The following is a 15,000-nucleotide window of genomic DNA, read 5'->3' on the forward strand; positions in this document are numbered from 1 at the left end:
TCTCCAGTTTTAGAGTTAAGCATGCGTGTGAATGACTTTTGTGAAAGCGCTCTGATTTTTTTTTTTTGTTGTTTCTGCACAAGATTCAGCGCTATATAAATACTAATAATCATCATTATTACCTTTATTATTATTATTATTATCATTGATGTTATCATATTATTTTAAAGAAAAAAAAAAAACAACGACTTTGGCTTGATTTTAGTTGTAGTATTTCCCTGTTCTTTTCTTCTTTAAAAACTTTTTTTTTTAACTCTCGGGACAGACAGACAGACAGACAGACAGACAGACAGACATACGCTTGCCTCAGATTGGCGGGTTGCGAGAGATGTCATTAAAATAACGAAGAAGAAAAAAAAGAAAAAGAAAAAGAAAAGAAAAACAGAAAACATTTTGCACACGTGTGTGCAAAAAAGATTGTGACTGCTGACACAGCAGCGCACACTCCAATCTTTTTCAAACAAACCACTGTCAAAATTAATAAACACATAATATACATGGCCGCTCTCAATCTCTCTAGTACTCTCTCTCTCATGCACACACGCAAACACGAGCGCGCGCGTGCATACAAAGTCACAGCTAACACATATTCATTATATACGTGAGTGCGCGTTCACACACACACACACACACACACACACACACACACACACACACACACACACACACACACACACAGATAAAGACACAGTCATTCGGAAGAAACCAAGCCCCTATGAACAGCCTATGCACTTAGCGCACGCACGTAAAAGAACCCATGCCAACAACAACAATAACAATAGACTTGTCCCTGTGCAAAAATTCCAAGGAAAAGAAAGAAAAAAAAAAAATCCACGTTCATGTTAAAAACAACAACAAATTAATACACTCACAGAGAGACCAAAAAAACAAACAAAAGAAATAAAAAGAAGAAAGAAAGAAAGTAAAAAAAAAAAAAAAAAAATCTTGTGCCTGTTTTTCGGTGCATCTGGCGTGTTTTCAAGCTGAACGTGCCATGTCTGTGAACCTTTTAATATAGTACTCGATTCTCTCTCTCTCTCTCTTTCTGTCTGTCTGTCTGTCTGTCTGTCTCTCTCGTTCTCCCCCCTCCTCCCACCCACTCGCTCTCTCTTTCTCAGAGTTCTTGGATTCTCTCTCACTCACTCTCTCAAAAATCGTGCTCTCTCTCTCTCTCTCTCTCTCTGAAAGAGAATCTCTCTCTCTATCCCCTAGTTTTTGTCTCTCTCTCTCTCTCTCCCCTTTCTTTCTCTCCCTCTCACTTTTTCAAATCTCTCTCAGAGCTCTCTCTCTCTCTAAAACAGTTCTCTCTCTCTCTTTCACTCTCTCTCTCTAATAGTTCTTGAGTTCTCTCTCTCTCTCTCTCTCTTTCTTTCTCGCCCACTCTTTCTCTAACAGTTCTTGAGTTCTCTCTCTCTTTCTCTCTCACTCTCTCTCTAATAGTTCTTTGAGTTCTCTCTCTCTTTCACTCTCTCTCTAATAGTTCTTGAGTTCTCTCTCTCTCTCTTTCTCTCACTCTAATAGTTCTGAAGTTCTCTCTCTCTCTCTTTCTCTCTCACTCTCTCTAATAGTTCTTTGAGTTCTCCCTCTCTCTTTCTCTCTCACTCTCTCTAATAGTTCTTGAGTTCTCCCTCTCTCTTTCTCTCTCACTCTCTCTAATAGTTCTGAAGTTCTCTCTCTCTTTCTCTCACTCTCTCTCTAATAGTTCTCGAGTTCTCTCTTCTCTCACTCTCTCTAATTGTTCTTTGAGTTCTCTCCCTCTCTCTTTCTCACTCTCTCTAAAAGTTCTTGATTTCTCTCTCTCTTTCTCTCACTCTGTCTAATTGTTCTGAAGTTCTCTCCCTCTCTCTTTCTCTCCCACTCTCTCTAATTGTTCTGTAGTTCTCCCTCTCTTTCTCTCACTCTCTCTAATTGTTCTGAAGTTCTCTCCCTCTCTCTTTCTCACTCTCTCTCTAATAGTTCTCGAGTTCTCTCTCTCTTTCCCTTTCCCTCTTTATCTCTCCCACCCACCCCCCCCTACTCTCTCATAGAGATACTGAGTTCTCTCTCACTGTTTCCCTCTCTTTCTCCATCTCTTTACCCCTAACTCTTTCCCTTTCTCTCTCTTTCTCTATCTCTTTACCCCTAACTCTTTCCCTTTCTCTCTCTTTCTCTATCTCTTTACCCCTAACTCTTTCCCTTTCCCTATCTCTTTACCCCTAACTCTTCTCTCTCTTTCTCTATCTCTTTACCCCTAACTCTTTCCCTTTCCCTCTCTCTCTTATCTCTTTACCCCTAACTCTTTCCCTTTCTCTCTCTTTCTCTATCTCTTTACCCCTAACTCTTTCCCTTTCCCTCTCTTTCTCTATCTCTTTACCCCTAACTCTTTCCCTTTCCCTCTCTCTCTTTATCTCTTTACCCCTAACTCTTTCCCTTTCTCTCTCTTTCTCTATCTCTTTACCCCTAACTCTTTCCCTTTCTCTCTCTTTCTCTATCTATTTACCCCTAACTCTTTCCCTTTCCCTCTCTTTCTCTATCTCTTTACCCCTAACTCTTTCCCTTTCTCTCTCTTTCTCTATCTATTTACCCCTAACTCTTTCCCTTTCTCTATCTTTCTCTATCTCTTTACCCCTAACTCTTTCCCTTTCTCTCTCTTTCTCTATCTCTTTACCCCTAACTCTTTCCCTTTCTCTATCTTTCTCTATCTCTTTACCCCTAACTCTTTCCCTTTCCCTCTCTTTCTCTATCTCTTTACCCCTAACTCTTTCCCTTTCCCTCTCTCTCTTTATCTCTTTACCCCTAACTCTTTCCCTTTCTCTCTCTTTCTCTATCTCTTTACCCCTAACTCTTTCCCTTTCTCTCTCTTTCTCTATCTCTTTACCCCTAACTCTTTCCCTTTCTCTCTCTTTCTCTATCTATTTACCCCTAACTCTTTCCCTTTCCCTCTCTTTCTCTATCTCTTTACCCCTAACTCTTTCCCTTTCCCTCTCTTTCTCTATCTCTTTACCCCTAACTCTTTCCCTTTCTCTCTCTTTCTCTATCTCTTTACCCCTAACTCTTTCCCTTTCTCTCTCTTTCTCTATCTCTTTACCCCTAACTCTTTCCCTTTCCCTCTCTTTCTCTATCTCTTTACCCCTAACTCTTTCCCTTTCTCTCTCTTTCTCTATCTCTTTACCCCTAACTCTTTCCCTTTCTCTCTCTTTCTCTATCTCTTTACCCCTAACTCTTTCCCTTTCTCTCTCTTTCTCCATCTCTTTACCCCTAACTCTTTCCCTTTCTCTCTCTTTCTCTATCTCTTTACCCCTAACTCTTTCCCTTTCTCTCTCTTTCTCTATCTCTTTACCCCTAACTCTTTCCCTTTCTCTCTCTTTCTCTATCTCTTTACCCCTAACTCTTTCCCTTTCTCTCTCTTTCTCCATCTCTTTACCCCTAACTCTTTCCCTTTCTCTCTCTTTCTCCATCTCTTTACCCCTAACTCTTTCCCTTTCCCTCTCTTTCTCTATCTCTTTACCCCTAACTCTTTCCCTTTCTCTCTCTCTCACAGAAATCTTGAACCCACTCTCTCTTTCTTTCTCTTTCTCCCCCCCCCTCTCTCTCTCTCTTCTATTTTCTATGCCATTTATTGTTCTTCTTGTCGTTGTTGTTGCCATGCAATGTGTTATTTTTTTCCCCCTCCTTTTTTTTTTTTTTCAGTCTTCTTGTATTTCCTAGATTAGTTTATACGTTGTTTTTTTTTTGTTTTTTTTACGAGGGTAGGATGAAAACAGGCCGATAAGTGTCTATTCCTTTTCCCCTCAATAAAAAAAGTTTCGATTTCGATTTCCATTTCCCCCCCCACTCCGCCCTCTCTATCTCTCAGCCAAAACTTCATTTCCAAGTGGGTCGTATTCTCCCTGTGGAATGTTTTGAACATCTTGTGTTTAATGAATTTATTTATTCTTTTTTTATTTTATTTTATTTTTACTTATATATATATATATATATATATATATATATATATATATATATATATATATATATATATATACATAATTTTATATATATATATATATTTTTTTTTTGACGAGCGCTCAGGGGTTATCAGTCATCCCTGAAATGGGACCTCTGCGGTCGGCTGTGCTATAAAGCAAAAAGGTTTAATATGATTTTTAGTACCTGTTTCATTTAAACAAACAAACAAAAAAAATCTATTCTGTATGTTTTGTTTAGTTGTTTTTTTTTGTTTTGTTTTAGTTCTCTATCACTTACTGGAGGTTCGACGTGATTCAGCGAGAAAGAGAGACAGACAGAGACAGAGACACAGAGAAAGAGAGACAGACAGAGACAGTGAGACAGATGTACTATACTGTTAAAAAAAAAAGAAGAAAGAAAAGAAATATAGTAACGTAAAACAGCCGTGCCTGTGTCTCCATGTGGTTTTTTTTTTTCATACATCTTTCTTTACATTTTTGGTTGTTGGTATCTTTCTTTACATTTTTGGTTGTTGGTATCTTTCTTTGCAATCCACTCAACCACGAAAGGGGTTGAAAAGAAAAGTTACTGAAACCTTGAAACCTTCATTACAATGAATATTTTCCCTGATAGGAACGTTTTATGTACCAGTACCAACGCAAAAGCTGACCAAAAAAAAACCCCCAAAAATCTAGCGAAGCAGCATCAGCTCAAAGAGTTGCGTCCCCTCGTCGGTTAAAAAAAATAATTATTTATTCATTTGTTTAAGAAGACAAACATAAGTAGCATTCATTTTGATTTATTCAATATATACAACCAAGAATGCTACCAGATCTGGTTTCACATGAGGCGGGAGGGGGGGGGGTAACCTGTGAGAATATACAAGACGTCAAAGAAAACATGTCATTGTTTACAACAACGAAAACAACACCACCAACATGAGACAAGCGAAAAAGAAACAAACCACTGGTATTATTAACAGGGCTGCTTTGCACATAATCGATCTTAGCAGCCGCTAAGTTTGCTTTGCGTAGAGAATCCCCCCCCCCCCCCGCCCCCCTATTTCAAAGTCGACGCTGAATTCTGGAAATACACTTGGGGGGCAGGGGTGGGGGGAGTTTTATAATTAGCACTAAATTAACTTAAAGCAAACCACAGTGCTGCTAAGATCGTTTTGGACAACACAGCCCTTGAATACAGTGGTTGAATAACTTGGCTAAAACAAATTCACAAAGTGACCAAGGAGAAATAGAAAATAAGCTGCTGATATACAGAACAGAATAAAGTAGAATTTTATTACCAAGTGTACCGGGGTCACCAGGAATATTGGGGTGTATACATATATATGATACAAGCTTCTACCTTTGAGTTGATTCGTTCCACCTAGGAATGATTCCATTTTCAAAAGGTCATAATTCCAATCATTGTATCTAACTCGTTAACTCAAAAGGGAATCAGTCCATTCAATCTTGGTTCAAACTTCAAACTTTGCTATTGATAAGCTTTCCATTTCTTTTTTCTTTTTTTCCAAGCATTATTATTTTCACGAAACGTGTTTGGAAAAAAAAGGAAAAATGTCGTATATCAACAAAATACAGTTCATACTGCTCAAGTAACTGCTCTGTCGACTTCGCTAACTAGTGACGTGATAATCAAGACGATAGCTCACTTCATAATACGAGAGATATTGTCGCAATATTAAAATCATTGTTGCTGGGGTGACCACCTAATGTACTCAAACACAATAAAACGTTCACACATTCCTTAAAAAAAAAAAAAAATTAATGGAAACTTTTACTTGAAAACAGGCTTGAAACATGGCCGAAAGAAAAGCTTATTTTCATTTTCTCCGTGATTTCTTCAATCACTGCAATACAAAGCAACATTATTTCAATCATTATTTCAATGCAAACACACAGACGGGCGGGCTCCATACACACACACACACACACACACACACACACACACACACACACATACACGCACCAACACCCACACACAATGAGACCCCACCAAACGTAAACTTCAGAACTTAATCATATCATTAACAAGAAAATAACTCGAATTTGCTTTCCCCCGGATATGTGACTGATACACAAACAATTTTACAGACAGACAGACAGACAGACAGACAGACAGACAGACCCATGAGACAGACATTTCAGAACAAGCCTATACCTCACACACACACACACACATATATATATATATATATATAGAGAGAGAGAGAGAGAGAGAGAGAGGAGAGAGAGACAGAGAGAGAGAGAGAGAGGGAGAAACATAGAGACAGACAGAGAAACACTCACACACTCTATTATATATCAGTGTGTGTGTGTGTGTGTGTGTGTGTGTGTGTGTGTGTGTGTGTGTGTGTGTGTGAGTGTGTGTGTGTGTGTGTGTGTGTGTGTGTGTGTGTGTGTGTGTGTGTGTGTGTGTGTGTGTGTGAGAGAGACAGAGAGGGAGAGACACAGAGACAGACAGACAGAGAAACACACACACTCTATTATATATATATATATATATATATATATATATATATATATATATATATATATATGTGTGTGTGTGTGTGTGTGTGTGTGTGTATTTATACACGTGTGTGTGTGTGTGATTTACTTTCTTCTTTTTTTTCTTCTTAACAAAAAAAAAACAAACCAAACCAAACTATCATTCACGAGCAGAGGGAACAGAGCATGTGTAAAACCACCCCACTCACCTCCTGCATGATTCCACAGATGTACTTGATGCACTGAGTGATGGCGTCGGCGGTGCCGGACACAGTGACGGCACGCTCTGTCGAGTTGGGCAGCATCTCGCTGGCCACCTGTATGGACGCTCCCGTACACTGTAAACACACCGAACACACCACACAGAGGTCAGCAAACACCGTTTCTATTGATTGATAGATGCGACAACGTATTCACTGTAAATCACGTGTGTGTGTGTGTGTGTGTGTGTGTGTGTGTGTGTGTGTGTGTGTGGTGTGTGTGTGTGTGTGTGTGTGGAGGGGTGTGTGTGTGTGTGTGGAGGTGTGTGTGTGTGTGTGTGTGTGTGTGTGTGTGTGTGTGTGGGGGTGTGTGTGTGTGTGTGTGTGTGTGTGTGTGTGTGGAGGGGTGTGTGTGTGGGGTGCAACTCTGGCAAGACACTCTCCACTATAATCAAATTCCAGCCCAGGTAGTATGGGACAGCAGTTGCCTCCTCTGCTGTTCTGATAGTCACAGTCAGACACGACTGACTCTCTCTCTCTCTCTCTCTCACACACACAAACACAACCACACACGCACACACACGCGCGTGCGCACACACACACACACACACACACACACACACACACACACACATTGCCATGGCTCGTACGATGATAGAGGTGCTTTGGTTTCGCTGTGTTTCTCATCATTATTATTATATTAGTAGTAGTAGTAGTAGTAGTGGTAGCATTTATTATCACGTGCCGTGTACGTACGCACTTTTTTTTTTTTTTTTGCAGTGGAAGCTCCATTCGTAACCCGTCGTTGTAACGACTTGCACGTGTGTGTGTGTGTGTGTGTGTGTGTGTGTGTGTGTGTGTGTGTGTGTGTGTGTGTGTGTGTATGTATATATATATATATATATATATATATATATATATATATATATATATATATGTGTGTGTGTGTGTGTGTTGTGGTGTGGTGTGGTGTGGTGTGGTGTGGTGTGATGTGATGTGATGTGATGTGATGTGGTGTGGTGTGGTGTGGTGTGGTGTGGTGTGGTGTGGTGTGATGTGATGTGATGTGATGTGATGTGGTGTGATGTGGTGTGATGTGGTGTGGTGTGGTGTGGGTGTGTGTGTGTGTGTGTGTGTGTTGTGTTGTGTTGTGTTGTGTTGTGTTGTGTTGTGTGTGTGTGTAGTGTAGTGTAGTGTAGTGTAGAGTTGTGTTGTGTGTTGTTGTGTGTTGTTGTGTGTTGTGTTGTGTTGTGTTGTGTTGTGTTGTGTTGTGTTGTGTTGTGTGTGTAGTGTAGTGTAGTGTAGTGTAGAGTTGTGTTGTGTGTTGTTGTGTGGTGTGGTGTGGTGTGGTGTGGTGTGGTGTGGTGTGTGTGTGTGTGTGTTGTTTGTACGTGTATGTACGTGTGAGTGGGAGGGGTGGGTGGGGGCGTGAGAGGTAAAGTACCCCCCCCTCCCACAAGCTCCCCCCCCCCTTCTCTATCCCCCCCCCCTCCGCTCTTTGTCGAAGTAGAGAAAAATACATACCACCTAAGTAACCTTGTTTATTCGAACTGAGTTTATTATTCTCATCCACGAGACATACTGATATATGGAAACTGGCACTTAAATTTCGGGATATCGTAACATCTTAAGATGCTGTGCTTCACTGGAACGTTTATGTAACATGTATACTTATATATGGCTAACGGTTAGATATTTTCGTTTTGTTTGATAGTATTCATGTTGTCACTTACCCCTTCATAAGGGGCCTAAGCCTATGAATGAATAAATAATCTGAATCTCTCTCTTCCCCCGCCTCTCTCTCTCTCTCCACACGCACACACACACACACACAACACACGAACACACCATCATGCCGAAACAAGGCCCCCTCCCACTCCCACCTCTCTCTCTTACACACACACACACAAACACAGACACGCATACACACACAGACACAGACCTAAACACACACACATACGCACACAAACACACACACACGCGAGAAAATAAAACCGTGAAGGACAATAGGGGCGTGGATGGAATAACGCTAGCTAACCCCACCACCCCCCATTCAACCCCTCCCCTCTAACCTTCTCCAAGCAGACGACACACTCTCAGCCTTTTCCTCTCCTTACCAAGGGGAATGGTGCGTGCGTGCGTGCGTGTGTGTGTGTGTTTGTGTATGTGTGTGTATGTGTGCGTGCGTGCGTGTGTGTGTGTGTGTGTGTGTGTGTGTGTGCGTGCGTGCGTGCGTGCGTGCGTGCACGCGCGCGCGCGCGTGTGTGTGTATGTGTGTGTGTGTTTGTGTGTGTGTGCGTGCGTGCGTGCGTGTGTGTGTTTGTATGTGTGTGTATGTGTGTGTTTGCGTATGTGAGAGAGAGAGAGAGAGAGAGAGAGAGAGAGAGAGAGTGAGTGAGTTGGGGGTGGGGTGGGGGGAGGCGTGTATGTGGGGGGGAAGGGGGCTCGGAAGAAAATGCTACACCTGGTATCCTCCTCGCTATCGCCCTCATTATATCTCTCAAATTCAAAAGACACAAACGTACGGAAATTCTAGCGTTAACACTTCTTTTAAAAAAACAGAAAAGAAAAGGAAAAAAGAAAGAAAAGAAGAAGAAGAAGAAGAAGAAGAAGAAAGAAGGTTCATGCCCAATTCACAAGGTGACCTCTCTCTCTCTCTCTGTGTCTCTCTTTACATGCCATACTACTATCATTATAATCCACTCGACTTTCTCTCTCTCTCTCTCTCACACACACATTCACACAGATAATTTTGACTCGACTTCACACACACACACACACACACAAATACACACGCTCTCTCACTTTCTCTCTCTCAACATGCCATACTCATTATAATCCTCTCGCACACACATACACACAGATCATTTTGACCTGACCTGACCTGACTTCACACACACACACACACACACACGCGCGCGCGCGCGCCCTCTCTTTCTCAACATGCCACATACTACTATCATTATGATCCTCTCGAGTTCCATCCACACACACACGCGCACGCGCGGTGATTATTTCGTGTCATGATCTTGAAAACAAAACAAAACAAAACAAAACAAACAAGAGAGGCAAGGCCTTCAAGACTCACTTGTGGCAAATTAAGTCCCCTAGCATTAATTACAGAGTAATTTCCCTTTTTAACTATCTGCACCAAAAAGTTTGCAAAAATAAATAAAAGTTCCATGCTTAGCAAAAGAAGTTCCTGTTTGAACAAAAAATGATAATAATGACTGCACTTCTTGTTGTGTCAGAATATCAGATCAAAGTGGCAAGTTTAGAGAATACAAAAAATATAAATATAACAGTAAATGCAGTTTGCATATAATTAGGCTTCATATTTTTTTATGCCCATCCCAGAGGTGCAATATTGTTTTAAACAAGATGACTGGAAAGAACTGAATTTTTCCTATTTTCATGCCTAATTTGGTGTCAACTGACAAAGTATTTGCAGAGAAAATGTCAATGTTAAAGTTTACCACGGACACACACACACACACACACACACACACAGACAGACAACCGAACACCGGGTTAAAACATAGAGTCACTTTGTTTACACAAGTGAGTCAAAAAACCAGCAGTAAAAAAAACACAAACAAACAAAAAAACAACAACTAAAGAGTATATCTTCTTCATTTTACCCTCTTCCCTCCCCCCCCCCCAAACCTCCTACTTAATCCCCCCCCTTCCACCTCACCCCTCCCTTCCACCTCCACTTCCCTAAAACAACAACAAAACAACAACAAGACCTAATCGTAGTGCTGAAAAACAAGTGTCAAATAATTACAGAATAAAAAAAACCCAACCCAACCAACCATCCAAACATGAAATTGAAATACAAAAGTGGAAAACATAATACGCCTACATCTACTACTGTAAATTGATGCAGCAAAAACAGATTGTTAAAAAAAGAAGAAACAAAACAAGGCATCATTTCCCAATCTTTTAAAAATTTTTTTTATATATATATATAAAAAAAAAATCTATCTAAAACATATCACACCCGTCCGTTTTTCTGGGGTGTGTATGAGTATAATTACTTACCAAAAAAAAAAAAAAATCGTTCAAAACAGCAACTTCAGAATCTGGTATACTTGCAACATCAAGGCAGTTTTGTTTTGTGTTTTTTTTCTTCTAAAAATCACGTCACACACACACACACACACAGAGAGAGAGAGAGAGAGAGAGAGAGAGAGAATGTGCGCCTAAGTGTGTGTGTGTGTGTGTGTGTGCGCGCGCGCGCGTGTGTGTGTTTCTCTTAACACCTCCACATCTCACTCCCCACGTCCAATCCACCACCACTCATTGTATGTATGTGTGTATGTATGTATGTTCGTACGTATGAACTGAAATGAATGAATGCGTACCTGTCTAAATCACATTGTAGAGTACAGACAAAAAAAATCAATGACACAAAGAACACACACACACACACACACACACACAGACGTTCATGCGCACGTACGCACTCACTCACATCTCGATGACTGAACTTTTCATTGATCACATATAACATCTCTCTCTCTCTTTCTTTCTCTCTCTCTCTCTCCCTCTCTATTTTAGTTTACTTTATGGGCAATGAATCCTAAGAGCAAAATGGCTCACAAGAGTTGATATTGCCTTTTGGAACTGACATTATTATTATTATTATTATTATTTTTTTTTTTTGGTACGTCTCCCAGTGTCTCATTATATACCTGTTATTTCTGCTGGTTTTATTTTATTTTATTTTTTTTGTGTCTATTAACCGAACAACAACCGGCACACGATAGTCTTTTTACTGCATTACGACACGAAAGGCCGTTGTCTTTTCACAGTAAAAAGAAGACAAGTCGAAAGGGTAACTATCTCTTTTCCCTTTTTCAGTGGGGAATCTGCTGAACTCATCAATAACATACGTCTGCGTTTCTTCGTTGTTTTTTTGTTTTGTTTTTGTGAGTGTGTGTGTGTGTGTGTGTGTGTGTGTGTGTGTGTGTGTGTGTGTGTGTGCGCGCGCGCGCGTGCTTTCTTTTATATCTTACTATCACACTTTCGAACACTACGTTGGAAATGATACAGCAGAGAGATATTACATTATATGTGCGTTAGAAAGATGGGAATTGTACATTTATTTCTCATTCGCTCTGATGTCATAACATCTTTTTTTTTTTTTATTTTTTTTTTAATATACTGATTATCAAAACAAAACATAACAAAACAAAAACATCATAAATCTTTTACGTAATGCATTGTCATAACAATGAAATACTATCTATTGTAAGCTAGCCGGCCTAGATTGGTCAATAAATCAAACAGACACAGACACAGACACAGAGACAGACACACACACACGTTAGTTTGTTTTGTTTTATTTCTGTAAGACTCTTCTTTCTTTTTTTTCTTTTTTTCGCTTACAGAGCAGAGAGGAACAGGGAAAGTGGTGATGACAATGTGACAAGGGTAGCGTGGGGAAAGGGGGTGGATTTTTGTGTGTGTCTAAAATCACAATTGTAGATGGACGTTCAACAATAAAAGAAAGAAAGAAAGAAAGAAAGAAAGAAAGAAAGAACACACACACACACACACACACACACAGAGGCACAGACTGACAGACAGACAGACGCACACACACAAACACACATACTCTCTCTCTCTCTCTCTCTCTCTCTTCTGATGTCACAAGTATAACTTTTCCGAGGGCATTTAGATGCACGTGTTATTTATATGTATTTCGTCCTACACTTTCCTGAGTGTATAATTATCGTCGCACAACACACACACACACACACACACACACACACACACATACACAGTCACACACACAGAGACACACAGACAGACAGACAGACACAAACACACACACACAGAGACAGACAGACACACACACACACAAACACCCCCTCCACACACACACACACACACACATCCCCCCCCACCCCCATCCCCTACACACACCTGAGCCAGAACAACTCAGGAACTGTTTTTCCTTCATTCCGTCAATGCCACGTCAAACAGCTGGCAAAACCTGGGCTGACTGACAGACGTGCTTCTGTAGCCCGCTTCAATATCATCATCATCATCATCCATCATCATCGTTTTCAGTTTCTCAAGGAGGCGTCACTGCGTTCGGGCAAATCCACACACGTTACACACCCACATCTGCCAGGCAGATTCCTGGAGCCAGTTGCATTGCTCGGACGGAAGTGCCTGGCATGGTCGTAACCCGCTACTAACTGTGTGTTAGCATGGAGCTGACCAATGGCGTAGTTCGGTCGACGTAGGCATTTAGTCACGTGTAACTGTCAGAAAGTTAGAACCAAGCAATGCAACTGGCTCCTGACCAGCGGCTTAACCCAGGCAAACGTTCATTGTCATCCATCCATCCATCCTTCCTTCCACCCACCCACCCATCCATCCATCCACCCACCCACCCACCCATCCTTCCATCCATCCACCCATCCTTCCATTCATCCACCCACCCACCCATCCTTCCATCCACCCACCCATCCTTCCATCCACCCACCCATCCTTCCAACATCGTTGGACAAAGAATTATTTCCGTCGTTCAGGGAGAAAGTCCGTGAATACTTCTTCTTCTCTCTCCTTCCTTCCTTCCTTTCTTTCTTTCTTTCTTGTTCATCTTGTTCTGCCTTGTTTCCTCCTTGTCCGCCTTCTACTTCTTTTTCTTCTTCCTCCTCCTTTCTTTCTTTCCTCCTCCTCGTCCTTCTCCTCCTATTTCTTTCTTTCTTTCCTCCTTCTCCTCCTCTCTTCTTCTTCTTTCTTTCCTTCTCGTCCTTGTCCTCCTCCTCCTCTTCATTTCTTCTTTCTTTCTTTCTTCCTCGTCCTTCTCTTTCTGCTTCTTCCTCCTCCTCATTTCTTCTTCTTCTTCTCCTTCTTTCTTTCTTCCTCCTCCTCTACCCTCCTCCTTCTTCTTCCTCCTCCTCCTTCTTCTTCCTCCTCCACTTTCTTTCCTCCTCCTCCTCCCCCTCCTCCTCCTCCTTCTTCTCTTTCTGTCTTTCTCTCCTCCTTCTTCGTTCGTGGGCTGCGCCTCCCACGTTCACCCGTATGCACTGTTCACGAATGGGGGGCTTTTACGTGCAGGACCGTTTTTAACCCCCCACCCCTCCCCACCCCACCTGTCTGCACCCCTCTCCCGTCATGTGGGCACCTGTATTTCGGGAGCAAAAAACCCCCCCCAAAACAAGCACCCCCCCCAAAAAAAAAACAACAACAAAAAAACACACAACCAAAAACAAAAAAACCAACCAACCAACCAACCAACCCACTAACAAACAAAAGCCAAAGAAGAGATGGAGACGGGGGCACTTAGATACCCTCTTCAGAGACAAACAAAAACAAACGCCCCCCCCCCCCTCTCCACCCCCAACCCCCCCCCCCCCCACCCACCTATCCCCAGACCCTGTCCCCTCTCCACGATCATCCATCCATCCATCCATTCATTCATTCAACCAACCAACCCCCTCCCTCTTCCTCCTCCTTCCCTACCAACTCCTCCTCCTCCACCTCCTCCTCCGTCCGTCACCCCCCCCCCCGAGCCCCACACCATCCACCCCTTCTCCCCACAATGTGACACCTATCCACCCACACACCCTTCCAATAACACCGTCTTCCCCCCCCCCCCCCCCACACACACACCCCACCCCACTCACTCACCCTCACTCTCCATCCAACAACCCCCTAACATAACCCCGTTACCTGAATACTTACCTCTACTCAGCGTATAGGGCACCTTCAAGGATGGATCCCCGCTTAAAACAGGAGAGCGAGAGAGAGAGAGAGAGAGAGAGAGAGAGAGAGAGGGAGAAAAAGAAAGTAAAAGAGAAAGAAAGAAAAGAGCAGAAAAGAAAGCGATGGAAAAAAAAAGGAGAGAGAGAGAAAAGAAAATGAAACCAGAAAAAAAATAAATCCTTATTCTCCCAAACATTCAATATCGCCTTAGATGTTCTATCTCTCTCTCTGTCTCTCTCTCTCTATCTCTGTCTCACTGTCTGTCTCTCTCTCTCTGTCTGTCAGTCTCTCTCTCTGTCTCTCTCTGACTCTCTCTGTCTCACTGTCTGTCTCTCTCTCTCTGTCTGTCACTCTCGCTCTCTCTCTGTGTCTCTCTCTCACTCTCTCTGTCTCACTGTCTGTCTCTCTCTCTGTGTCTGTCACTCTCGCTCTCTCTCTGTGTCTCTCTCTCACTCTCTCTGTCTCACTGTCTGTCTCTCTCTCTGTGTCTGTCACTCTCGCTCTCTCTCTGTGTCTCTCTCTCACTCTCTGTCTCACTGTCTGTCTCTCTCTCTCTGTCTGTCAGTCTCTCTCTCTGTCTCTCTCTGACTCTCTCTGTCTCACTGTCTGTCTCTCTCTCTCTGTCTCGGTCTCTCTGA

At 42.1% G+C, this 15,000-nt stretch overlaps 1 protein-coding gene across 1 annotated transcript in view; it reads right to left on the minus strand.

The window, feature by feature from the left end:
* LOC143276441 (poly(rC)-binding protein 2-like) overlaps nt 1-15,000 on the minus strand; it is a 183,144-nt gene that overhangs the window by 71,948 nt on the left and 96,196 nt on the right. The window contains exon 7 of the mRNA XM_076580933.1: nt 6,644-6,772. Coding sequence (XP_076437048.1) covers nt 6,644-6,772 — 129 coding nt within the window. The remainder of the gene's footprint in view (nt 1-6,643; nt 6,773-15,000) is intronic.

The sequence above is a fragment of the Babylonia areolata genome, chromosome 32 (genome assembly GCF_041734735.1).
Source record: "Babylonia areolata isolate BAREFJ2019XMU chromosome 32, ASM4173473v1, whole genome shotgun sequence".
NCBI classification, from domain to species: domain Eukaryota; kingdom Metazoa; phylum Mollusca; class Gastropoda; order Neogastropoda; family Buccinidae; genus Babylonia; species Babylonia areolata.